The 25951-nt window shown below is 33.9% G+C and overlaps 2 protein-coding genes and 1 long non-coding RNA gene across 3 annotated transcripts; 2 read left to right on the forward strand and 1 right to left on the reverse strand.

Moving 5' to 3' along the window:
- Positions 1-2296: 2296 nt before the first annotated feature.
- Positions 2297-2947, forward strand: LOC140038499 (uncharacterized). Its single transcript, XM_072083873.1, has one exon. It carries the CDS (start codon positions 2297-2299, stop codon positions 2945-2947), a length of 651 nt encoding a protein of 216 aa, XP_071939974.1.
- Positions 2948-16357: 13410 nt separating this feature from the next.
- On the reverse strand, positions 16358-18792 carry LOC113736827 (L-type lectin-domain containing receptor kinase IV.1-like). Its single transcript, XM_027263995.2, has one exon. It carries the CDS (start codon positions 18677-18679, stop codon positions 16643-16645), a length of 2037 nt encoding a protein of 678 aa, XP_027119796.2. The 5' UTR covers positions 18680-18792; the 3' UTR covers positions 16358-16642.
- A 2125-nt stretch (positions 18793-20917) lies between these two features.
- Positions 20918-23887, forward strand: LOC140038275 (uncharacterized). The gene is made up of 2 exons (XR_011842116.1): positions 20918-21240; positions 22953-23887. It is a non-coding gene; the product is annotated as an uncharacterized lncRNA (long non-coding RNA).
- The last annotated feature ends 2064 nt before the right edge of the window (positions 23888-25951 follow it).

Raw genomic sequence — 25951 nt, forward strand, 5'->3', positions numbered from 1 at the left:
AAAATAAAAATATATTGGAAATGTATTTATAGAATCTCCATTTTTTTTTTTGAAAAATGATGAATTCAAACAAAATACAGAGCAAGGTATGAATACGGCATAAAAATGCCTAATAGCGACTTATTGACTCGTGAAAATCTTGTAAAAATGCAACAAAAATAGAAATTATCAAAACCAACCTGTTTACAATTTATAGGAAGAAAGATAAGCGATGGAAAACTTGTGTGGAAGTTTTAAGAATTTTTAAATTCTTTTTTCACCATAATACAAAATTTCAATTCTTTGGCATTATACCATCTTCTATTTTTTATTTTTCTAATCATGTGACTTTGTGTTTTCGCTAATAAAATGTTTTATATTCCAATTAAAAGTATAACATTATTCTAGAACTATTATGTATTGGCATTAATGTCATTTTGTCACAATTTTAGATGGAAACGTCATCATTAATGTTTGATGTCAATGAAGGAGGTAAAGTGTATATATTTAAAGTTTAGGGCGGAAAGTGTTATAAATGATTAAGTTCAGGGGGCAAACTATAATTAACCCAAAAAAGAATGCGTACGTCCCGACACAGGGGTGTCCGGGTCAATCCTTATGGGGCCCGACTAATCCCCTGCGGCCCGGACCCGGCGCCCCAATCCGGCCCGAACACGTTAAGTGCGCGGAGGAATCCAGCGTAGCGGAGACTCGAACTTGTGATCTCAAGGGTCACTGATGAGAGGCGCTGCCGCTGGACCATTCACGCGGGGCATCAATATCCCATTAATAGCTTGACCACTTTCTAGCTTAGATAAGCCTCCAAATCCCATATCGTCTGCACCCCTCTTCTGTCCAGTTTCTCTACAACAATAGCCTGCATGCACTCAACATGAGTAGCAGTAAATTTTTTGAAGTTTAGACAGATCGATCTTATTGGTAGAATTAATGGTGAACAATTTGCATAGGGGAAAAGTAGTTAGGAGACCTTAAAACCAATGGTTGACGGAGAAAATCACACCATTTGGTGAATAGATTTTCAGAGATGATTGGCCTATAATCTTTTTTTTTAGTTAATTAAAAATTTGGATGGATTTAGTTCTATTTTACTATCATAAGCCAAGCCAAGGTATGCCTCGAGATCACAGGCTATAGATCCTTTGCATGAGTTTTATATTGTACATCAACAGAGTCTTTACATCAGCGAAGGAATAGAAATTCGAACACGCAATTTATTTAAAAAAGTGATATGACATTAAGAAACTGAGACATGTACACTTGGCTATAGCATTCAACCTAAATCATGAAAATCTTGACAAATGTTGACTAGTCTACTAAAAAGTCTTCGGCCTAGTCTTGGACAGTTGTCAATAATAGACTATATACATACATATATATATATACTAGGAGGAAAAGCCCATGCGATGCGTGGGAGTTTAGTGCCTATAATTAAAGATGGTTAATAATTATTATTTGGTATTTTGTAGTATAATAATTGAAGTATGACAATTTTAATATATGATATTAAACAGAAAAATCATAAGTTATATATTGAGTTAAAAAATATACTAATATACAATGAAACAGAATTATAAGATTAGATCAACTACTTTGCATCTAACCTAATAAAATAAAAGACCTATTTATATCTGCTCATGCACTTTATGGATATTAAAATCTGTTGTTTAATTTGAATTTGATCTTAATATAAAGGCAATCCACCACATTATCTTGTCATATAAGTGAGATTTGAACAATTAGCATATTTGAAGAAAATCATTGCTAGTGGAATTTCGGTTCTTGCAAGCCAAATTCTTGAATTTATATTGATTTCAAGGACATATCATCATGAGACCTCCACATTAACCAATCAATCAATTATGATTTATCGTATAATTTATAACATATATGAAAGTGTATCATTCTAGATAGGGATTACAATCACTAAACATCAGTTTTTGATCTAGTTGCAAAGATATACAACAACTAACATGCTAATTTAGAGGAATAACCACGTCAAATAGAGTACTTAGCCGCCTGCCCCTCAGAAAATGCATGTTCCACCGTCAAATAGGAGGTGTGGTCCTATTTTACTGGTTTGTCCGGTATTATGTATGGCGGGTCGTCTTTGCGGACGAGGGTAATTGCTTGGTGGATGTCGTCTCCGTGCTCAGCATACAGATGGTTTATCTTCAGGTTGCTGCCGAGTTTCATTTGCTGGCACATTTGGAGGGCGCGGAACGCATCGATGTTTGAAGGGGTCCGGATGCACTCAAAAACCATTTGTCAAGCCGTTTCGTCCGACATAAGGTTAGCGATGGAGATTCATTTTCATAAGAGGCTTGGTTGTCTCTCATTTCCTCAGCTCTACGAGTTGTCCAGTAAGCCAGCCAGTAGAGTTAGCTTTCACATAGTGCGGTGGTCGGCAAGGCCAGGCTGTTTAACTCTGAATACGGATGGGTGCTCCAAGGGTAACCCAGGGTGTAGTGGGGGAGGTGGTATCTTGCGTGACGCTTCTGGGGGGCCTATCCTGGCTTTCTCGGCTTTCTTCGGCATACGATCGAGTTTACACGCGGAAGCCCTCGCAATGCTAACCGGCCTTCGGATGTGTGTGAAGCAAGGGTTTGTAACAGTAGACCTTCAATCGGATTCTCGGGTGTTAGTGGGGATTATCCAGCGTTGCTTCCGGTGTCCGTGGCAGATCCGGCCTGAGATAGAGCAAATCTGGGACTTGGCAGCTACCGGAGTGAGAGTCTCTCATTGCTACAGAGAAGCCAACCGGGTGGCGGATATTCTGGCCAATGTGGGTGTTTCTCACCCACAGCAGGGTTACATTATGTATGATAGCACTAGCATAATTCCGAAGTTAGCGAAGGGGGAGATTCGTTTAGACAAGCTAGGCATGTCTTCTGTTAGAAGGATAGTAAGGGAGGTGGAGCGGTCTGACCGGGTGCTGGACTCTGTGTAATTCTGATTACGGTTTTGCTTCATCAATAAAAAAGAATTTACTAAAAAAAAAAAAAAGTTGGCTTTCTTTATTTTCTCTAAAGCAAATTAAAAAAAAAATAGAGTACTAAAACATCTTAGACCACTCAATTCAAGAAAACAATTAAAAGTAATGAAGTACATACTTTAGATTTGCAGCCAAATAGTTTTAAGTAGATAGCTAAACCTATTGGCAAATCAAATGAAGTGAAAATTTTGCCTAAATGGAATCATCAATAAAATAACAAACAATTTGAAAATTATCATAACTAATAGTTAAAACAACAAAAGTAGATGCAATCTGCATATGAAAAAATTTATGATGATAAACTTACTTTAAACCACAAATATAATTAACAAATGTGATGTCCTCCCTATCATGCCTATCTAACATGGACAATTGAATTAAAATGCTAAAAAATTATCGCACATACACCCTTCAAGATTACAGATTTCTTACAACAAAAAAATAGATTGGTTAAAGAAAACATACCTATTGAGATTTCTTACAACCAAAAAGTAGATTGACTAAAGAAAATATACCTATTGATAAAGGTGTTGCAAAATGGGGAAGAGGAGATGTGGCAACATCCAAATTTAATAGGCTACATGATTGTGGTGGAAAAAAGTTGTAAGTAAATGAAATGAATTTGAACAGTTGGGGGTCACGGCCAAGAAAGCAAACTTCTCCACTAATTGGCATTAATTGTGTCTTAATATCTATATATCATAAGTTTGCAAATAACTGATGAGAAATGCTTTAGGAAATTAAGAGACTTGGATGTTAATACAATTAAATGATTAGAAGGGCTTTTATGTGATTTTACTAAAACACAAGCTGAATTTAGTTATACGCAATGTTCAATCGGATATCTGTCACCCCTAGCTTTAAATGTCTAAAAGGACATCTAAGTAATTACAACAAAACTAAATTAACTATAATAACTTGTATTCAATACTCCAATTGCATTTCAAATACTTTTACATTCCCAAAATAGCCCTACCCTTACGGTTAAAATCCAAAGAACATCTTTACACTAAACTCATTCTTATATAGTATAAGGATATATAGTACTATGTTCTTGTGGCTGAATCTAGTACCAATGAAAATGTTTTAAGCAAATAAATTTTCTTTTGTACAATAGTAATTATCTATCTTGTACCTGCACCTACTCCTATTCTTACTTTAATCTATTCTAAAGAGAGGGTCCGATTAGACCTATGGAGAAACTGACGAAGATTGAACAACCATCAGATCAAAAAAATGTACTATACATCCGTATGAATTTAAACCACTTAAAATGACAAATCACATATAATGATAATTGGTGGGAGGCAAAGTTTGAACTATTGACCTCCAGGGCTCCACCTCATCAAACCTTATAAGCTATGGTAGTGGCCAACATCCTAATTTGCTGTTGGTTTTTCACGTTGGTTTTTCACTCAAATAATTTGATCCATGGATTTGTCATACAGACTTTCATGAAGGATGAAGCTACATGGTGCACGATCATGTAGCTCTTATTGAGGTTTTTAAGACCCAACTAATCCAATCCAACGTGGTACAAATTAAAATTTTTATTAAGAAAATGTGTAAAATAAATGTGACATGCCTTGAGTACTAGCGGGACAATTTCAATTAGAAGTTATCTAGCAACAGCATTGTGGTACTGTTTGAGTAGCTTCTTTTTCCATTTTTGTTTTGTATTTGTGACTGATGACTAATGGGAGCGTTAAGGGTTAGCGCTAGACTTTGGTCTTTTGAAAAGTGAAATTATAGCCGAAAACTGAACAAAAATGGAAGGACTTACAATGCGATGCACCCATTTAATTTCAGAAAACATCTAAACCAGATTTCAGAAAGAAATGAAGTTATATGGAGCTAATAAGTGGATAATGGACATTATTACAGGTTAATTTAAGAAAAGCTATTAAAATGTTGAATAAATCTCAACACGTATCCCTTCAAATTGCCAGACAGTATGAAAATGATACTTGTCGCTGTGGTTAAATGAAAAAGAGATTTCAATATTGTAGTCATGCTTGCCTAATCACGTAACCGGTGGATCAAAAGTCTTTGCAATGGCCAGCAGCAGACTAACACGGGATTGAAACTTACCCCTGGTACAGGGCACCTGTCATGTTCCCAGCATCTTAAATCACGGAAGCCTGTCTCATTTGCCAAAATAGTCTTTCCACTGGTACGATTCCTGTAAGATGGGGATTGGGACAGGTACGAGAAGGTTTGGTTCCATTCTGTACAGTTGTTGAACCTTAAGGTATAGTTGTTGTATACCACCGTTGTTGGCCAGTTGTTGGTTCCATCAGAAAATTTGTCGTTCAATTCTCAAATTGCTGTTTTTTTTTTCTTTTTAATGGTATTCCTTAAGGTATATATATTTTGTACATTCTCTGCACTTCAATTACCAGAACCTTTACCCAGGGAAATTAGTTTCACCATGTATTTGCAAAAGATCGCTAAAAGCACATGGAATAAAACAGAGCAATCACAAATCTGAAGAAATCAGACATCCAACAAGTCGAAACAAATACAAAAGGGATGCAAATGAGTAAGAAATCAAATGACTTCTTTACTTAATTGGCACTGATGTCTTAGGGCAGAAGCTGTGCTATTTGTTTCAAAAGCACCGTGTATGTGTGTGTATATACAAGCAATGGTTGGGCGTTCTCGTATATACAAGCAATGGTATCTTGTGTTTATGGTACCATATATATGTATTAGAGGTGGCAAAATAGGCGGATGGACGGAATTTGTTTGGGTTCAAAATGGAACCAAATAATATGGGTTTGTGTTTAACCTTACCCATATGTATTTTGGAACTAATTTGGGCGGGATCACTTTGGAATGGGTTTAGATTGATCCCGCATAATACCCAAATCTATTTTCTATATTTTTTTTCCTTTAATTCTTTTTTATTTTTTATATAACTTTAATATTTTTATTTATTAAATTTCTTTTGACCTTATTGTGAATTTATATTTTCCTGAATTCATTTACACTCTAGAACGATCAACAGTTACTTTTAAAAGACATAATATTTTGGTAAGAATGAACATATTTTCTCCCTGGATTAATCCAATTTTTGGATTAACAAATAAAAGAAAAGATAGATATACAGTCATATTCCAACCTTACCCATAATGTTGTCTGACACAAGAACTAGAAACAAGATTTTTTAACACCAAATTCATTCTTACTGACATTCTTAAAATTTTCAAAATTTGATACAAAAGAAATTCACATTAAATGCTGAATAAAGCTAGCATAGAAACGAAGAACCTGATTAAAAATTGATAACATGGTTGCATATAGAAATCTATGTAGATAGTTCAACAATTAGCATAAAATCAACATAAAAGGTGCCAACAGATGTTAATAAAGCATTGATTCTTGTAGACACCAAAATTTTACCCATTCATTTTATTTTTATTGTTATCTTTATTTTTTTAAAGTTGTTTAAATGAAATCATTTTTACTTAACTGGTTTTCTTTTGTAGGAAAGTGAAGAAAGGAAAAGAAAGAAAATGGAAGTGAAAAAAAATCAGATTTTTGCAAAAAAAAAAAATCAAAGATGAATTTTTGGATAAATGAAATTTTTTGGAAAGATATTTGGGCCCAATGGGTACCCAAGTATTTCCCAACATTTCCCATCAAATAGTAGGTACAATTGAGATGCATCCCATGTTAAACTCAATATCAAATTGCAATACCCATCCCATCCAAAGTCTTTTTTGGGCATGGGTAACCCAATGGAATTTGGGACAAATTGTCACCTTTAATATGTATATGGTATCTTGTATCCGTTATTTTCAAGCAATGGTTAGGCGTTCTTGTTTGCCGAGTGGCAGTTCTTCTTCTTTATTAGTTGTTTCTGCCGTGCGTTGCTCATAGGTTTCCGGAGAAGAGGTGACATTGGATTCTTTCGATGGAAAAAACAAAGTAGAGAAAACCAAGAAAAAAAGAAAACCTAAAATAGCCTATTTTGTCTCAAAAGAAAGTATAAATTTCCACGTAGAGGCCTCCCTGTGTTGGAGGACTCAACTTTAGTAGTCATTATATTATTATACTATATAAGAATGACTTGAGATCAAAGAGGGTTTGAATTTCAATTGCATGAATAGAGGCTATTTGAGAATATAGAATGTTGTGTAGTTTTTTAAAATTTTCGGGACGACTGAGAGCAGCATGTGTTTAGGTATATTTACTGAAATGCTCTCATTTTGGTATATTTAAATCTTTGATTTATAGGAACATTTGGGTATTTCTGGAATATGAAATTATTTTGTAATCGTTTTTGCATCAAGTACAACTCATATAAGTTTATGTGTTAGTGTAATTATTGAAATGGTGTTATAGACATGTTTACTTAAAGTGTGACTTTTGTTGTGTAATTAACACATAAACATATTAACACATTGTGCAATTAACACGTTGCTATAACTAACCGTTGGAGAGTATTCTTTTGTCTGAAATAACTTATATCTCCTAGGAGTCTTTTGGGAATGGTAAAATTATAAAAACATTGATAAAGTAAAGTATACAAGTGTGTGCTACAATTAGAATGTACTATTATTAGTTTTATCATATTTAATGACTATTTCTTTCCAGAATGTATTATTATTTGTCCAATGAAAAATTCTCTTTAACCACAGGCACCAAACACCCGCGCACTTTCCCCCTAGTATTAATTATACAAAAAAGGAGTTTGGGGTTCTGCTGTTTTTTTGACTTTTTCTACACATATGGGGGTTTTCTTGATATTTTACAGTTTTGAGTCATATATTTACAGAATTTAATACAAGTTGTCGTGTCCCATTTTTTGAAAATAATATAGAAAGGAGTTAGAAAAATGAGTTTTTGATTTTAGAAAATAAAGAAAAATGGCCTAAAATGGGACATATAAAGTGCAACGTTTTGAGCTCAAAATTTAGTCTAAAAAGGGTTTTTTAGGAAAAATAAGAGTCGCCACTTGGTATTGAGTTTAGGTGTACCAAATCATTCAAAAAATATTTTTAAATGAAACCAAATAAAAACCTTTTTAGATGACTCTAGATCTTTGAAAATAAGATAAAAGAGTTTGGGAGTCATTGTTTAAGAAAAAGAAAGCAAAGATTTGATATGTTCAAACCTAAGGCACCATTTTAATCTAACCAAGGTTAGTTGCAAGATTAGTCAAAAATTTGTCTAATCTAATTTATAAAACTTATTACATTAGGATGCTTCTATATGGATGCAAATCTAAACCTAGGGGATATCTGGAAGGGCGAGATGTCTCTTCAAAACTCAATTGGTTCAAATCACATTAATTGTGATGTTAAAAAATGATTATTTGAAGAGCTTACAAAAAATGCAAGTGATGAGACTCAAAAAAAGAAATTATAATATATAGATAATTATACATGAGGGAATGCAACGTGATGGGTACATGAGACTAAAATTCGTGACTCAATTTTCCTTCTTATAGAGGGGTAATAGCGCGTTAAAGTTAAAAAAACTATATTCGTCCATTTCCTATATTTGAAGGGTGACTATCCTAACCTATGCCAAGCAAATGGACTAGCCTATTTCTAATTTCTTAAAATGAGATACAATTCTAAATGATATAGTCCAAACGGATAGAGGGTAAGGGAATAATAGTAGGGGAAAATATCATGTAAAAATGAAAATAAACTAAAATAGAAAAATGCGTGAAATACAATAAATGTCATACAAGATATGACTCTAGCGCGAAAATAGCCTAAAGGATCTAATATTAGACTATCCAATTTCTACAAGTCCTTACTAGCGTTGGACTAGTGGAAAATCGGCGAAAAAAACCACAACTAGCATTGGATTAGTGTGGTGACTTCATGCACTCATTATAAATAAACAAAACATATAAAATATAATTAAAAAAAATAAACATATAAAACATATAGAACATGTAGAGCACATAGCACATAGGCATAATATTTAGATGCAAAAAATCTTAAGAAAACGAAGAAACACATAAGCACACAAGCATGCAAGTAAATAAAAACTAACTATTATATTGGGGGTTCTAACTACAATCTAAAAGAGAAATTTTTGGAAATAATAAACCTATCTATTACATTTAGGGTAAAAATAAAAAAAACCCCTTGTGGTATATCTAATACGCAGAAAACCCCTCGTAGTTTCAAAATATAGAAAACGACACCTCATGTTTTGAACTAAATTATAAACTAACAAAATTTGTTAAATTTAACGAAAATGACAGTTTCGGCTGTTAAACTTATCGGATTCCGTTAAGTTCACCGTTAAACTTAACAGATTCTGTTAAGTTCATCGTTAAATTTACCGGATACCGTTAAGTTTACCAGATTCTGTTAAGTTTAACAAATTCTGTTAGTTCACAATTTAGTTCAAAACATGAGGTGTTATTTTGTATGTTTTGAAATCACGGGGGGCTTTTCTATATATTTGATATACCATAGGGAGCTTTTTTGTTTTTAACCGTTACATTTATCTAACTAATTACATTTTAGGGCAAAAAAATAAAATCTATCTATTACATGGTCTAACTAAATACATTTTTTGGGCACCTATCTATTACAATTTAGCATTTAAATGCCTCTCAAATAATCATCAAAAATTAAATAAAATAAATGAAAACTTGAAATGAATAAAATGAGTAAATAAAAGAAAAAAACACTTAAAACATGCAACTACACATAAAAAACACACAGGAGCACATAAAAGAACATAAAATAATAATAGAAAGTACCTCCCTTGAAGTAGTGGTTAAATGAGGTAGAATTTTGCCTTATTTATACTCTAAAATCAACAAAATAGTCACGCCACCAATTTAATTAACAATTTAAAAGACAATGTAAACGTATAGCAAATCCACTTTATTATTATTATAAAGAAATATGAATAAACATAAAATTTCTAAAAGTTACTAATTAAATACATTTAAATGAAGCATGATTAACAATTAAATGCATTGTAGTTAAAAAATAATAAAGATCAGGAACCTAATTGCAAAAAATTGAAAAGTTTTTAGGGTCAAATCATAATTTTCAAATAGATTAGGGGTCAAAATCAAAAGAAAATAAAATTTAGGGACCAATATATAATTAAATTAAGGATCTAAATAAAAAAAATTCAAAATTTTAGAGCCGAAATGAAATTACTCAAAAGATCAAGGACTTAATTGCAAAATTATTTTCTGTTTTTATTACAAATGATTTGGGCTTTTCTTTCTCTTTTCTTGTTTGGCTTGGGCCAAACTGCTTCAGCCCAAGGAAAAATAAAGCAGACCACTCCCTGGAAAACCCAAAATAGCCCATCATATTCCACTACTCAAAGATCAACTGAGGAGTTGGCCTTGATCCTTCAAGCCCAATACCTTAAACCCAAAGAGAATAATCGCCCGGTTTCCAAACCCAAAAACACACTCAATTTACACTTTAATGGATCAAACCTAATAAAACAAAACAAACATAATTGGAGCAAAAATAGAAAAGCAAAGATCCAGACACTTTTGGCGGATATGAAGTTTTCGGTGGGTCGATCAACCGAAAACTAGAAAAATTCCGGCCAAACTGGCAGAAACCTCATTGGAAGCCCCTTTTTCTCACTTTTAAGGCCGGATTTTTTCATATATACGAAGCATATGGCATCATGTACTCACTCAAATCTCAAACAAGGTCCAAAAAATGAAATAATCATGCCAAAATGAGGATGCAAGCTTCTTGAACATAAACTTTCATACACACTCAAATCTCTTGTATAATCATCGAATCAAGCAAGGAAAAGCCATGGAGATACATGAGGATGCTTTTCAGACGAGATTGCAATCTGAAAATGAGAGGGAAGAGGATTTGTTGAAGTTTCAAGAAAAATTGCAGCAACATCGCTGATGGCGAACCCCCAACTTGACGACTCGATTCAAAGGCTTCCTGACATTTTTTGGGAAAAATTTCAAATAAATCTTTCCTACTAACGTCCTAGATCACGCAGAAACAAAAATCTCATCCAACGAAGTTGGATCAAAGGAGAAAATCGAGATCGAAGATGGCTAGATGACCAACCCGCTTTCTGGAAAAATTTTTCTGAAACATTTTTTTCTCTCTGTCGTTTTCTCTTACTCTCCCCCCCCCCTTTCAAAAACTTATCTATACATTTTAAATGAAACAAAAACCCCTAAAACCCTGTTAGGATCCAAACGTGGAATAAACAACTATTGAAATATCCAGCTACCCTTGTTGGGAGACTCACCCATCACAGCCAGGTGTGCGACCCGGGTCGACCAACGGATTAGTCAGGGCAAAGCCCTGGATACCGTGGCAGGCAACCAAAAAAAAAAAAAAAATATCAAGTACACAACAATTTAATGAGGAACAAGCCACAAGTATGAAAGATAGACGACACACAATATTTAACGTGGTTCGGCTCCACCATTGAGCCTACATCCACGGAGAGAAACCTATTCTTTATTATGAGAGGAAAATCCTATACAAAAAATATAACTTGAACCCAAGTCCAACCCTTGTATATCATCTCTCATCTCTCAAGAACCCTCTCTCATACCCCATGTATAAGGCTACATGATGCCCCTTGTGTCTCCTTGTGTTTCTCTTTGTGTGTTTCTTGTGTAGTATGCCAACCCACCTATTTATAGAGAACATTACTGCCAAAAAATCAAATAACAATTGGAAACTAATACTATTTCCTAAACTCATATAGAGTAGGAAATAGCATTTAACTAAATAGGGTTTTACTTGACTACTACTTCAAATAACTAAAATCAATTAGGAAACTAGTTACTTTCACACAAAACAGGAATTTTACCTAAAAGAAATTAAGCCAATTTCCTAACAAACCCTAAGAATTATGGTGGATATGGGCTGGTTTTTTTGGTGGCAAGTTTTGGTCCCTTAGATTCATTTCCAGCTGTCTTTCTTGATGGAATTAAGTGATGAGGTATCCCTAGTACTTGCTAAACTCGTGGAGAAAGAAAATGGGAAGCAAAAAGGAATTTTTCTTGCCTCAAAACCAACCTCCTCGTACTGGATTCTGGTACGCTGCATGGAGGACGAAGACGCGCGTGAGAATTTTTTTTTTTGAAAATTCCATTTTTTTCCTTTTCTTTTTTCCTACAAAAATAAAATAAAATGATAATTTAAACAATGATATAAATAAAGACATAATAAAAATTAACAATTTTTTTTTTGAAAAAAATTTGGTGTCTACATGGTTATTTAATAACTTCTTGGTGGATAGTTTCTTTGTGGTTTGGTTATGTTGACATAGGCACAGAAAAGCAATAGTCTTGCAATTGGTCAACAAAATGCAAGACCATAGAAGAAATAACAAGTGGAGATCTTTAGCTGCATGGAGATTCTCGCTGATCAACAAGCTAGCAATGTTGTCTTAAATAGAACAAAGAACTCAAACATAGCAGACTTTGATATTTTCAGACTTTTGGCAGTGGATAGAAAAGCAAGATGGATAATCGCTGAGACATTGTGAATTCTTCACTGATAATCTTGTATTACATTATCGCAAAAAACTAACTTAATTTTGAGCCTCTTAAATGTGGTCAGATTATTTACGCCAACATTCCTTTCATTATGACATATATATTGACGAATCAGGATCTCGCAGGCTAGAAGTGATACCATCACCTAACCGTTCTTGAAATGAAAAAGAAACGTGAAAGACAAAAGCCGAATTGCTTACTGTATAGTTATTTTTTATTCATGTGATTTTCGTGTTTTAGTTAATCCTCAGGAATTTCTCTTTTCAGAGTTATGGATTACCAGTTGCCATCATCTTAAACCATTTTTGAATAAATCAACACTTGCTATGTTTCCATTGCAGTTAATTGGTTCCATAATTGATCATATATATTTTCAGTTACGGCCTTTTAGAATTACATGGCTTTCAGTACATGTTGCATGGCCATTTTTATGAAAAGTCAGATGTGTTCAGTTTCAATGTCTATCATTTAAAAATATTCAGCACTATATTTAGCATTTAGTACTTTTTTTTTTTTTTTAACTTTAGATCACTCTGGCAAGAAAACATATTTAGCCTAATCATGATAGAGATAATTCATTTATTTCTCTAACACAGTCCATGGCTTAAATGTCAATGGTTTTGAAATCCAAACCCTTTCCCATAATCTACACGTCCTAGTTTCTAACTCAGAGGAAAAGTCCAATACTGATTATTTTACTGCTGCTTCAATTTATCAAAACACTTTGCCAAAGTAATCTCTTTGATTTATTCAGTAATAATGTTCAAAGTACATGCGAATGTGCAACTACTAAACAAAATTTGTGCTAAATTTTTTGGAGTATATTTGAAATCATTTTCAAGAGATTTAGTTTTATGTTCTAATAGTAAATATGTAGAAAATTCACTAAAATAAAACATATAAATAAATAATTATTTAGTAATAATTCATAACCATAATTAGTAATAGCTAATAAAAATTAAGATTTACTAAATAATAATAAGAAATACATATTAGTTGAAAGAAGGGTATACGAAAGTTGAAATTGGGTAATTATCAAGGATAATTTAGAAAGAATATAAAATAACACAAAAAGTTTACATCTAACCCTTCTCTCTCCCTTTATATATAGTATAGATATTCGGTGTAAATCAAACGCATTTGTTTCGGATCAAGCATACCATTTTACATTACAAAAACCATCAGTGTAACCATTAAAAACGGAAAATCATAGCCACCATAACTTTCCAACTTCATCAAAACGTACAAAGTCAAACCACGAGGGCACTATTTTTTTTTTCGATAACGACAATAATTATATAACCTATTTTATCCGAATCTTTAGGGCAGAAAGAGTCTAAGGAAACTTGTGTATTAGGGATTAGAAGATATGCAAACCTGACTAGATCAAAGGAATGCTATGATATTACTTTTAATTTTTTTTTGTTACAAGTGAGATTTGAACTCCTACCTACAGTTCAACCCAAGGAGGGACTTAAGTCCCTTTCCTTGGTGGCCACTGAGCCAAGGAACTCGTGGGGATTTACAAGAAGACCAGGGAGCAGGACAGAAAACAATAATTGTGTCGATAGGAACAATAAATGTTTTTAAACCTTGATGCCTTAACCGAGTGGGTTTACTGAAGCTTGGAATAGAAGTGCTCAGAACTATGCTATGTTAATTTATGTTAAACAGAACTATGCTGTTGTCTTTTTTTTTTTTTTTGGCATTTTCCAATAATTACAGTCCCTTGTTGACGTGACATGTGCTCATGTTCCTAGCAATAGCTTTTTTGTAACCAGGGAGTTCAAGGGGGGTATTAATAGCCTGATAATTCAATATAATGTGCCAGATTATGAATTCTCCTTTTGTTTTCTTTGGATAGAGACTAATTTCAAGCATACAAGTTACTCTTTACAGTGATGGAAGGAACATTTTCCACCGCACAACCGAAGCAGACATGTATGTCATCATCATGTTCAACGTACAGACGGATTCTAGAGGGATGGCGATGCCGCGGAGGAGCATGGTTTCATTTTCAGGCTACAGAAAAATTTAGAGGATTGTTGGTGACATTAATACATCAACCACTATGCTAATTAATCTGACTTTAAATTTACCAGCTACCATTGTCTAAAAGTGGACCATTCATTTATGAGTGGATAAGACTTCAGTATGTATAGAGGAATTGTAATTGTCTGAAGACTTTTCTTAGTGAACATGTCAAATGAATTGTCAAGTATTTGTAGGTGATAACACCTGAGTTTTGATTCAGTGGTCACAAAAAAGGAATTAAGTTCCTCTTTGAACTATAAATCGGGTGTTCAAATCTCATAAACAGTGAAAAAATTCAAAAGAGGTGTCAGAGCAGTCCTTTGGTCTAGTTAGATTTTTATACTATTAGTCCCTTTCTCTTTAGCCTCCCCTCCCTCTTGATTAGGATACATTATGTTATAAAAATATCGTTGTCGTAAAAAAAAAAACTTGTAGGTGATCCCTAAGATGCTGGAAAATGGGATGTACTCTCTTACAGGGAGACGTCCAAATACTAGATTCGGATTGTTTGTGGTCGAGATTAGTTCGGTCGAGTTTGGGCTGATCTCGGCTGTTAATTTGATTTGTATGTGTTTGAATAGGAGAGTGTTTAGAAATATTATTTGAAATAATACTATTATATTTTTTTGTTGATGTAATGTATGTGAGATGAATATGTAATTAAAAAATAAAAATTTACTAAAACATATATTTGTGATAGAAGCAAAATATTTTTTGCAAAAAAAATTGATACCCAAACAAATCCACTAAAGAATCTGCAAGTGCATGGTTATATTTTACTAGTACTAGTATAATGGAGTCATTACACCGTAGACTACTGTTTTTTTTTTAATCCTTCTCCAAATCATTGAAGTCAATAATAAAGATCATTTTAATAATACATGCTTCGATATAAACCATATATTATTATTATTATTATTATTATTATTATTATTATTATTATTATTATTATTATTATTATTATTATTATTTTCTAGCAGAGAGGAGTGAAATTTAAAATATAGAGTGGAAGATTAAAATCGAGAACCTCTAGATTCTAGAGTCTCAACTTTAACTAATAGACTAAGACCTCCTCAATAAATAGCCAAGACCCTTATCATTAGGCCATTTGTGTGCCTGCATAGGGAGAGAGAGAGAGGTAGAATTTAAAAATTAAAGAGGGAGATGGGTGAGTTTCAATCCTATCTACACAAACATATCTACCTTTCCAATTAAGCAGGTTGTCCCTAATGTATAACATTTGATATTTATTTTGGTTCCCATGTTTCACAGTCAAGACAATTGGCCTTTCCTTTTGCTGTGGTTCCCTTTGTTTTAATATGAGAATATTTGTTCTCCATATTTTGACCTTTTGCGTATTGATGTTTTAAACGTTACACTAGTACTAAAAAACGTGAACAAGTACAAAGGTAAAATATTGAAATACGATGAATCATATTGAGATACGATGTTAGTACTAGCTAACTATACTGTAACTTGACGAATCCCCATATACTGTAACTATACCAAGTTTGTTTGGTAACCAGGTGGGTGCAAATGCAATGAATTTGAGTTGTCTTTTTCATAGTACAGCAATAAGTATTTGATAATGACTGTACTGTGCCTCTTGTATATTTTTTCCAGGCAAATTAAACGGATAGTTTTTAAGATTTTGTCATGATTAACAGTTTTTCTTTGCTTCCACTTTGAAAGCTACTCTTCTTTTCTTAGCTCCACAGACATAATGAACTCAAAGAAAACTGTTATTATGCTAATTATGAAGATTGATGGAAGAATCAAATGAAACTGGATGCTTAATTTGGCATTTTACAGGACGCTTCTCCGAATGGTTTAGTGCAACAATTTCAATATATTAACCTTATGCATAGCTGCCATGTGTTCATCCTTTTGACAACTCATGAAGAAAACTGAAAAACAGACAATATAAACAAGGAAAGAAGTACAGAAACTTAGACTACCAACACATTGCAAATTCGAAAGATTTAATACATAAAACCACACTAATAAAGCCACCTAACAAAATAATCACAGGAATAGAAGCTTTTTTCTTTTTTCTTTTTCCCTTATTTTTTCTTCTTTTCAAACTTAACACAGCAGAAAGATATGCTTCTTACTCACCTACCACCGGAGAGAAGAGAGTCTGCTACAGAATGTGAAAAACATTTGTCTGTGGAAGATGCAAATGATGATGTAATATCTTCAAAACCACTAGGATAGGCAAAGCCAAGACCAACAGCAGAAATGCCCGTGGCCAATAATGATAAATCTGGCAGGCTAGCTGATCCCTCCAAGTACAACAGAACTTGCCTCATACTTGGTCTAAGTTTGGGTTCTGAATGAGAGCATAACAAGCCCAGTTTCAGCACCAGCTCTGCTTCCTCTTTCACATACTCAGTACCCAAGTTTTGATCAACCGCCTGGAGAATATCGCCTGATTTCCAGAACGAAAATACCCAATCAACCAAAATGACATTCTCTGCTGGGGCTACTCGGGGTTCTATTGGCCTTCTTCCACAGGCAACCTCTAGCAAAAAGGCCCCAAAAGCATATACATCAGTGCTCGTTGTGGCCCTCCCAGTCCTATTATGCTCAGGGGCAAGGTAGCCAAGAGATCCCGCTACATGGGTGCTTTGAGGGAGAGTTCCATGATCATATAGCCTTGCCAGGCCGAAATCTCCTAGTCTTCCATTCAGTTCACAATCTAGCAACACATTACTGGCTTTTACGTCTCGGTGGATCACTACTTGCTCCCATTCTTCGTGTAGATAGAGTAATCCTAATGCTACACCTTTGATGACTCGAAATCTTTGGCTCCAGATAAGAGTGTACTTTGGTTGGTTGTACAAAAACCTGTCCAGACTACCATTGGACATGAACTCATATACCAAAAGTAACTCTCCTTCACGCCGACAATAACCCAAGAACGGTACTAAATTTCTATGGCGTAAGCGACCAATACTGACAATTTCTGCAACAAATTCTCTCATTCCCTGTCTTGCTTGATGAGAGACCTTCTTGACAGCAACCTCAACCATGTTTGTTGGCAAAACCCCTTTGTAGACCCGGCCAAATCCGCCTTCCCCTAACAGCTGTTTTTCTGTAAACCCTTTGGTGGCAATGTATAAATCTTTGTACTTGAACCTGTGAGGCCCATAGGCAAGTTCCCATTCTTCCAGCACTTCTGCAAACTTCCACTTCCTCCTTAAATAATAAGCTACACCAAAAGCTATAATGAACAGCAAAAGTAAGGAAAGCAGGGGCAATCCCACGATTAAAAATTTAGAAACTTTCTTAGGTCCAGACCGAGGTAGCTTGGGCAGCCGAGAGATATCAAGCGCTTGCGCATCACCATTCATCTTGAAGCTCCATCCCAGTACAAAACAAGTTAACCCTATGTCGAGTGGACTACTGGATGCAGAAAAGCCAACATACATGGTTTGCTGTAAAATTGGCGAAAGGTCATATGGCAAAGACAAAAGAGGAGTATTTGGTTTAACAGCAGCTATTGGAGCTAATGTAACATCGATTCTCCCATCCACCCCATCGTATTCCACCCAGAGTTGCATCCGTTGGCCGCTGGTAAGAGTTAAGTTGTCAAATGAATTCCTGTTGTTAGATTGGTAACTTGCTGGCCGGGACACCGTGGAATTCACAGAGTTAATATCAATGCCGATATGGTTGTCATTGATATCTGCAAATTCACGGTCTTGGAAAGTGTCAAGCTCCACTGCAAAAAAGTGATTTGTTCCACTTCCAGTGGTGCTACCATCGTAGAGCCCAATGAAATTTGTGGAAGGCCCCCGTGTAAGGATTCTTGTTGGTGCAATAACGAAAGCCATTCCCGGACTAGGCACGCCTGAGACTTCAGGTACCATAGCAAACACAAATTGGGTGGAAAAGGAGAAAGCTGAACTATTGGATGTGCTCTTGAAATTGATCGGATGAGGATAGAAGGCATGCCCCGTCTGTAATTTGGTGGTGTTGGTTATCTGCAGGAGGCCATTTTTGGTGACTTTAGCTAATCCATACAGGCTTAGATGTGATGATTGAAATCCTTGATAGATGAACGCAACATCGTTGGAAGCTGCCGCACCAGCTGCGATGTGAGCTAGAAAGTAGGCTAAGATTGCTGTTATAAGTCTGAATGACATGGCTATGACTTGGATGCCAATTGCTAAATCCTTCTTAATTTTGTTGCCTATATCTTACTATCTAGCGTTGCGATTTCTTCGCACACCATTTGAGCTTCACATACATTACTTTGACTGCTTTTTATTAAATACGGTGGTTGTACAATAAAACAACGCTTTCAAATAACTGTTTAGGCAACGGGTCCAGATACATGACAATTAATTTTAACTTATGTTTGAACTTGAAATGTTCTACATGTATTATGCATTCACTGTTGTTAATATAAAAAAGATTAATTCTATAAATAAATTATTTCATATATTTGTTTATAATACAATATAAGTATGGTAATACACTATACTATATAACACGTACATCATTTACACCAATAGCAACCATGTTATCACGCGTTACTCATTAAGTCTGTGAAAAAAGTTAAATGAAGAGTATGAATAGCATTGCCCAACAAATATCAAGATTTTAGAGTACTAAAGCTTTAGTTTTCAAGAAAGTGAAGTTTGGGACACTCAAAAAACTTGTGATCCCTTTTTCCGCCACAATTCTCTTTGATTCTTCCCGTTTTGTCCTTGCTATGATACAAGTTCCTTAATTTCTAAAACCTACCACCTTATAAAGCAGCCACATTATTAATCCCACGGTTTTAGCTTACTCAGATATTCCCTTGATTCTACGTAAACCTACACCAACTAGCAAATCAGTATAGGTGACAAACAAATCCATTTAACTAAATTTACTCATACTTGCTCATGAATAAATGGATATGGGTATCTTAAATTTTTGCATATGAATATAAATGGATTACCCAATAATACAAATGGGTATTATTGAGTAATCCATCAAATCCAATTAACCCATTTACAATTATCTCCCCAAACCTCCTCTCTTCCTGCACCCATTTTTTTTTTTTTCAAAATTTATGATATTAACTACTTTTGTTTCATTATTGTTATTATTTGTTGGTTTTATCTTATCATTTTGTTTTCTCTTAGTTTGTTAACTTACTCATTTTTCAACATTACCAATTTATGACAAATTTTATCCTCTTTTCCTACATTACTAAAATGAAATTTTAAATTTACACACGAAAAAGTGTTAGGGGTTCAAAATTTTTGGATTAAGTTTTTATGTTAACTTTTATAGTACTTAGTTCAATTTTTTATATTCTTATTGGTAAATTATTAAATAGTATGTAATTTTACGACATAAAGTACGGATGAGAAAAAAATTGATAATTAGGCTTATTGAACATTATAAGTAAATATTTAAAACTAATGATGGGTGCAAAGGATGGTATAAATTAATAACTTAGTTTGCAAAAATGATGAGTTTACAAAAAGTTAAAATAAATGGATTATAAATGGATAATTGGATTACCTAATTCATTTTAATTTTGACTTACCCATTTATATTCATCTAATTAAATGGGTATAAATGGGTTGATTCACTTGTACCCATTACCCATTTTAACCAACCCAAACCAGTCCAAGTAACCCATTTTGACACATCTACAAATTAGGTACAAACTATAAGCCAAGGTTCGGTAAAAGCAAAAATCAACAAAAGGCACAACATTTATAGGTGTAGTTCAGGACACTACAAGAAAAAATGAGTTTTGGTGACTCACATTTCATTGCTAGTCATAAAAACTTTATGACTACCAGGACAAGTCACAAAAAAAATAAAAATAAATAAAACTACGTCGTAATTGGATGTTTTTGTGATTGGTATGCTGTTCGTCATACGAAAATTTCTTGGGCAAAAAACCTCAGCGGCCACTAAATTATTGGTCAGATCATGTTTTGGTTATCAAACTATTTTTCGTCAGTAATTAGTCACTAAATAACTTAATCAGTAAATCCGTGACCATTTAGTCGATAATTACTTTTAATCTGTGAAATTAGCTGTACACGTGGTAAAGTGCGGGGTAATTTTGTCCAACAACTACGCGACCCTATTTCACAGATTAACTGCTAATTTTATAGATTAAAAGTAATTATCGACTAAATGGTCACGAGTTTACTGATTAAGTTGTTTAGTAGCCAATTACTGACGAAAAATAGTTTGATGGCCAAAATATGATCTGATCAATAGTTCAGTGGCCGCTGAGTTTTTTTACCCAAATTTCTTTTATGATTGAAAAGGTGCAACGTGCAAGTCACAAATATTACCCTATTCGACTTATAAAAAGAAAAAAGGTACTATAACACTATTCGACGTCATTTCCTTGAAAACGGAAAAACATGGAACAAGAAACCCAACAAAAAAAAAACTTAGAAATACTAAAGAAATATAGAATCCCTCGCCAATCGCATATCCAGCTCTGTCTCTCATCGTCTTTGTTGTCGATAGATCCTACTTCCTTTTTGTTGTCAATAATTCGATTCATTTCAAATGCTATTAGATTTTCAAAGAATACTGGTGAAAATATAGAACAATAGCAATTGTAACAGCGGTGGAGAAGACAATAATGATATGGTGGAGATGTTTTAGCTTTTCTGAAAATCGGATTAGTTGAGGAGATGGCAAAGAGCTTGATTTATTCACACCCATCATTCATGAGGTAATTTTGGTGATTCTCAAAAACTAATATTGCAGTTCTTAGAATCTTCATTTCTATTTGAAGCATAAGGGTTACAGACAATTGTGGCATTCCCTTGTATTCTTCATGTGCATTTGCTGCTCGAGGATAGCAACGGTAAGTTTCTTTAAGAGAATTTTGTTAGTTTATACAAAGTATTGGAAGATTGCATTTTTTTTTGTGATTTTGTTGACAATATTTGTTAGTTAGAAAGTTTTTGAATTTTAGCTAGGTCATGTTTAACTTGATGTATATTTTACTTGTAAAGAAAAATAATTTAATTGTAATATGATATTTCAGTTGAATTTTGCTGTTCTGGGTCCAAGCACCGCTTAATGTAAGAGAATTAGTTAATTTGATCTAGGTTTCATTTAGCAGAGTGCATATATTGTTCTATTTTGCTTGGAAATTTTGAAAATGTTCTTATTGCCGATTTTTCGATTACATGTTGAATTGCAGTATATATCTAATATCACGAGAATCATCAAACAAAGACAATCTGATGTTTAAGCAGATAACCATTATAGTTATTTGTAAGTTCTAAGGAAGTAATTATTTTAGTTAACCGACTTGTTAGTCTTTAGAATCAGGTTTCTAGACTGCTTTAGAAGGAATGAGATATTCAGGTTTTCCATGCGGTGGTATTGTTCTGGAGTTTTTGATAAGAGAAATATGTTCTCTGCTTAATGACATGGTTTAAAGTCGCAGTGGTCATTTTTTAAGACCTAGTTTGGTTATCAATTAGCATTTGATCTCACTAGTTTTGCATTGTCCTGTTTCGATGACAACTTTGCACTAAAAAGCTAAAGTCTTCCTTTATTCAAGATGCAGGGTAGTGTGATAGGAAGTATTTATACATATTACTTGTATTCTGGTAAGTCAAGTGTTAGTAGAACGGTCTCATCGGCTAGTTCTGTCTATGTTCTGGGGTTGTTCATGATTTCTGTAATTAGAATTATAAAATTAATTTGGAAAAATTGAGTATACTTCTGTTTTTGGTTTTAATCAGTAGTACCTGTTTACACTTCTAATCAATAATTTCTTTCATCTCTCTGTCCTTCACTCTTTTTCCTTTAGCTTTGATTTTTTTCTCCCTTTCAGCTGCATATTTTCCTTCATCTTTCATCTCTCTTGTATAATAGTTAGGAAGAAAGGAGTTCATTTTTTGTTATAAAATGGTAAATGAGCTTTTACTATCTAGTTTAATTAGGTATTTGATGGGAAACTGTGTTTCCTTTCTCATTTGTAGATTGGCAAGTGGAAAAGCTCTATTAATATTTATTTATATATTTATTTATTAAGTAAATCTTCAGTGGACTAGAAACATTTGTGTAGTAATTGATGCTTTGTGGGCAAATGATTCATATTATACATCATAGATGTTTAGCTTAAAGCGCTTTTCTTTTTTAAATGGAAAGATTAAGAGCTTTTGATGGCTATAGTGATTTACTAAATTTTGCATGTGGCTCCAATAAACAGAATACAAGAATCCTGAATTTTGCTGCCTTTATTCTTTGTTGTTTGGCTTAGCTTGAGCACATTAGCTAGTGTATTTTAAAAAAATGTACAATTTGTGATTAAGTTCTAAGTTTAATTGTCCTTAATGCAACTTATGAATTGAGGAACGCCGTGGTGGCACCACCTTGTGATTTCGACCAAGCTTCTAATTGAGCACTTAAGTAGGGGTATTTCAGGTATTTCACTGATGAGGCTGTAAGATAAGAAAAAAAAATCGAAGGGAGAATCCAATTCTAATCCTAGGGTTATTGGTAAAAAGGGAGATCTGATCTGCTCGACATCCCAAATTTCCCAAAGTGGCTCTGGATGAAATCACTGCAGTGAAATGTATCCAAGTAGGAATTGGGACAAAGCATCCTCAAGCTCACGATGTAGTGATCGAGTCCTGAAGAGCGTCCGCGTCGGGTTGAATAGTGCAAAATTAGAAAGCCTGATTTATGAAGGAAATGATGAATATTACAATGGAGACAAATTCGTGTGATGCCACTGCCTTGAACAATGTAGAATTGTGATAGCATGGATGGAGTCAAACCCATCGAGAAGATTTCATGGCTGCAGAAATCATGGGTAATTTTGTGCATTGCTAAATGTTAGGTTTTGTTGAATTATTGCTTGAATTTTGACTATTAAATAGTAGTGAATGCAGAAACGTGGTGCTTGTAATTTTTTTTTTTTTTGGTATGATCCACCCATACCTCAAAAAATGAAGAATACGCTAGCTACAATTTTGTGAGAGCTGAGAAGTAATGAAAGGGACAATGTAGCACTGAAGATTGAAATCAGCAAATTGAAGGCTAAGTGAAAATGTTGCTCTTGGCTTGTACTTGTTGCTACATTTTAGTTGGTGCTATACTCGGGGGCACTCAAAGGCAAAAGGGTAGCTTGTTAGAATTGAAGATGTTGCAGTAGTTCTAGACATCATATGAAAGTTTATGATTCATATATTTTGGACCATGTAATGCTGCCCTCTTCGATAATTCCTGAGATTTCATGTAATAGTTTTGGATATGGATTGATATGGATTTGTAATAGTTTTAAGTTTCCAGTTGTATGTTTACAAAATCAATGTTGATATGAAAGAGAGCAGCTTCGTTAAGTGAGTTTTTGGTGATGTATATATGTTATTTGGTCATTGTTGGTTGGAGTGGAAGAATTGCATTATATGAAGGTTGCTTGTGTATGAACATTAAGAATGCTGTCATATGTGAGAGAGAATTATAAACTAACATAAAGTTCCAGGATTCATAACAACATTGTGAATCCCTTAGAATCGAAGTTGTGAATCATTACAAAATTCCAGAATCCAGAATTCGTTAGATTCAAAGTCTTAGTAGCAAAAAACAATAAGTTCCAAGATTTATCACAAAAACAAGTGAATCCCATGATATAAAGTTCCACATACATCAACTTGCATTTGTTACTACCAAAAAGGACAAAAGACAAAGTCAACTACAACTATTTTAGTCACCCAACAATTTTAACAACCCAAAAATAGTCAAAAACAACTTCATTAGCAACTCCTCTAGCTACATTCATTTTCACTGGTCATCTGGCTCGTCGAGTATCCTATGAGATTGCAAATTCATGTTTAGTGAGAACCTCCAAGAGTAAATAACAATTAATAATTTATATACAGTTTCGTGGTTGCAAAAAGTTACCCTTTGTTTCCTCCTTTTCACAGTTGCCATCTTGTTTCTCCACACTTGTGCTTCGTAACAAGTGCAAGCTCTTTTGGTCTGGTCCGAAGCATGACAAAAAAAAAACACACACACACACATGGTCCTACATAACCTCTGAGAGCTTTCAGTTGAAGCAGTAGGTTGAACATCAATTTCTTCAGGCACTAGATTAACTTGCATTATAAAAACATGGCAAATTTCAGATGTATTCATCAAAATGACCAAACAAACAAAAAATAAGGAGCTGCAACAACTGTAAAACAATAAGGAGCTACAACATAGGTGGAAAAATAAAGAATTGCAACATCTTCTAACAATAAGTAGCCGCAACAACAGCCAACAACAATAACCATAGTACTAAAAAAACTTAAAAGCAAAGAATACATGTTGCCGATTCTTGCAATGTAGCAGAGTCTTGGAATGTCTCATTATCACGTGGAAAATAGTATTCCCAATCACAGAAGGAGCTGCAGCAATATTCAAGATTAGTAGCTGCTAACTAAAATAGTGTAATATGAAAGAAAATAGGAGTTCAGCCATACTAGTTTCATCATGAGTTTCGTCTTTTCCCTTGGCATCCAATGGGCAAGTTCTTGCATTGTATCGAAGTTTCTTGCATTTTTCACACCTATTACTATTCACAAGTGGTGTTATTTCATTGTTGTCCACTCCTTCCATGCTAAGCTGACATCTCCTTTTAGTGTGACCCTTTTGATGACAAAGAGAGCAAGTCATACGTGTAATACCCTTTCTAGACAGTCTTGTGCACCCTTTGTGAGGATCCGAAAATTTTCTTATTTTCGTTATATATTACTGGTTTATTTAAATAGTTATTCACTCATTTTCGCCGAATTATTTAATTCGACTACTTAAAATCCATTTATATGAAAAAACGTCTCTCTTATGTTTTTAAAGCGTTTTGTTAGAAAAATTATTTTTTGAAAACTCGTTTAGTTCGAACACGAATACACGTTTTTCGAGGCTACATTTGAATTGAGAGTGTATTAATTTTGGAGAAGTAAGAATGATCAATAGTAGATTAAGAAAAGTTAATTTGAGAATTGAGGAATTAACACTCGACTCATGTGAGGACTCGCAAAATTTACTTATTTAAATTTCCTATTTCTAACTTATTTAATTATTTACTTGGCCATTTACTCCGAATATTATTTTTTAAGCTCTTTAGACCTAATTACATGGGTCTATAATTCAATTGTATTTTTAAAGTGACTCGTTTCAAAATTTAATTTTTGGAAGCTTGTTTAGTGAAAATAGTGAAAAAAAAGTGTTTGGAAATTTTAACCGATTGAGAGTACAATAAGTTTGGAAAATTAGAGACTTATACAATGGTCCTAAAATAGGTAATTTTAGGTTTAAGTACTCAAGTGATAGTTAGTGGTACGATCGTTACAAGAATTTCTTGAAGGTTTCACTTTATCGCGCCTAAATTGGAAATACGCGTTTTCACGCGCGCGATTAATTGAGGGACTTTAGAC

The sequence above is a fragment of the Coffea arabica genome, chromosome 3e, assembly GCF_036785885.1.
Source record: "Coffea arabica cultivar ET-39 chromosome 3e, Coffea Arabica ET-39 HiFi, whole genome shotgun sequence".
NCBI lineage: Eukaryota > Viridiplantae > Streptophyta > Magnoliopsida > Gentianales > Rubiaceae > Coffea > Coffea arabica.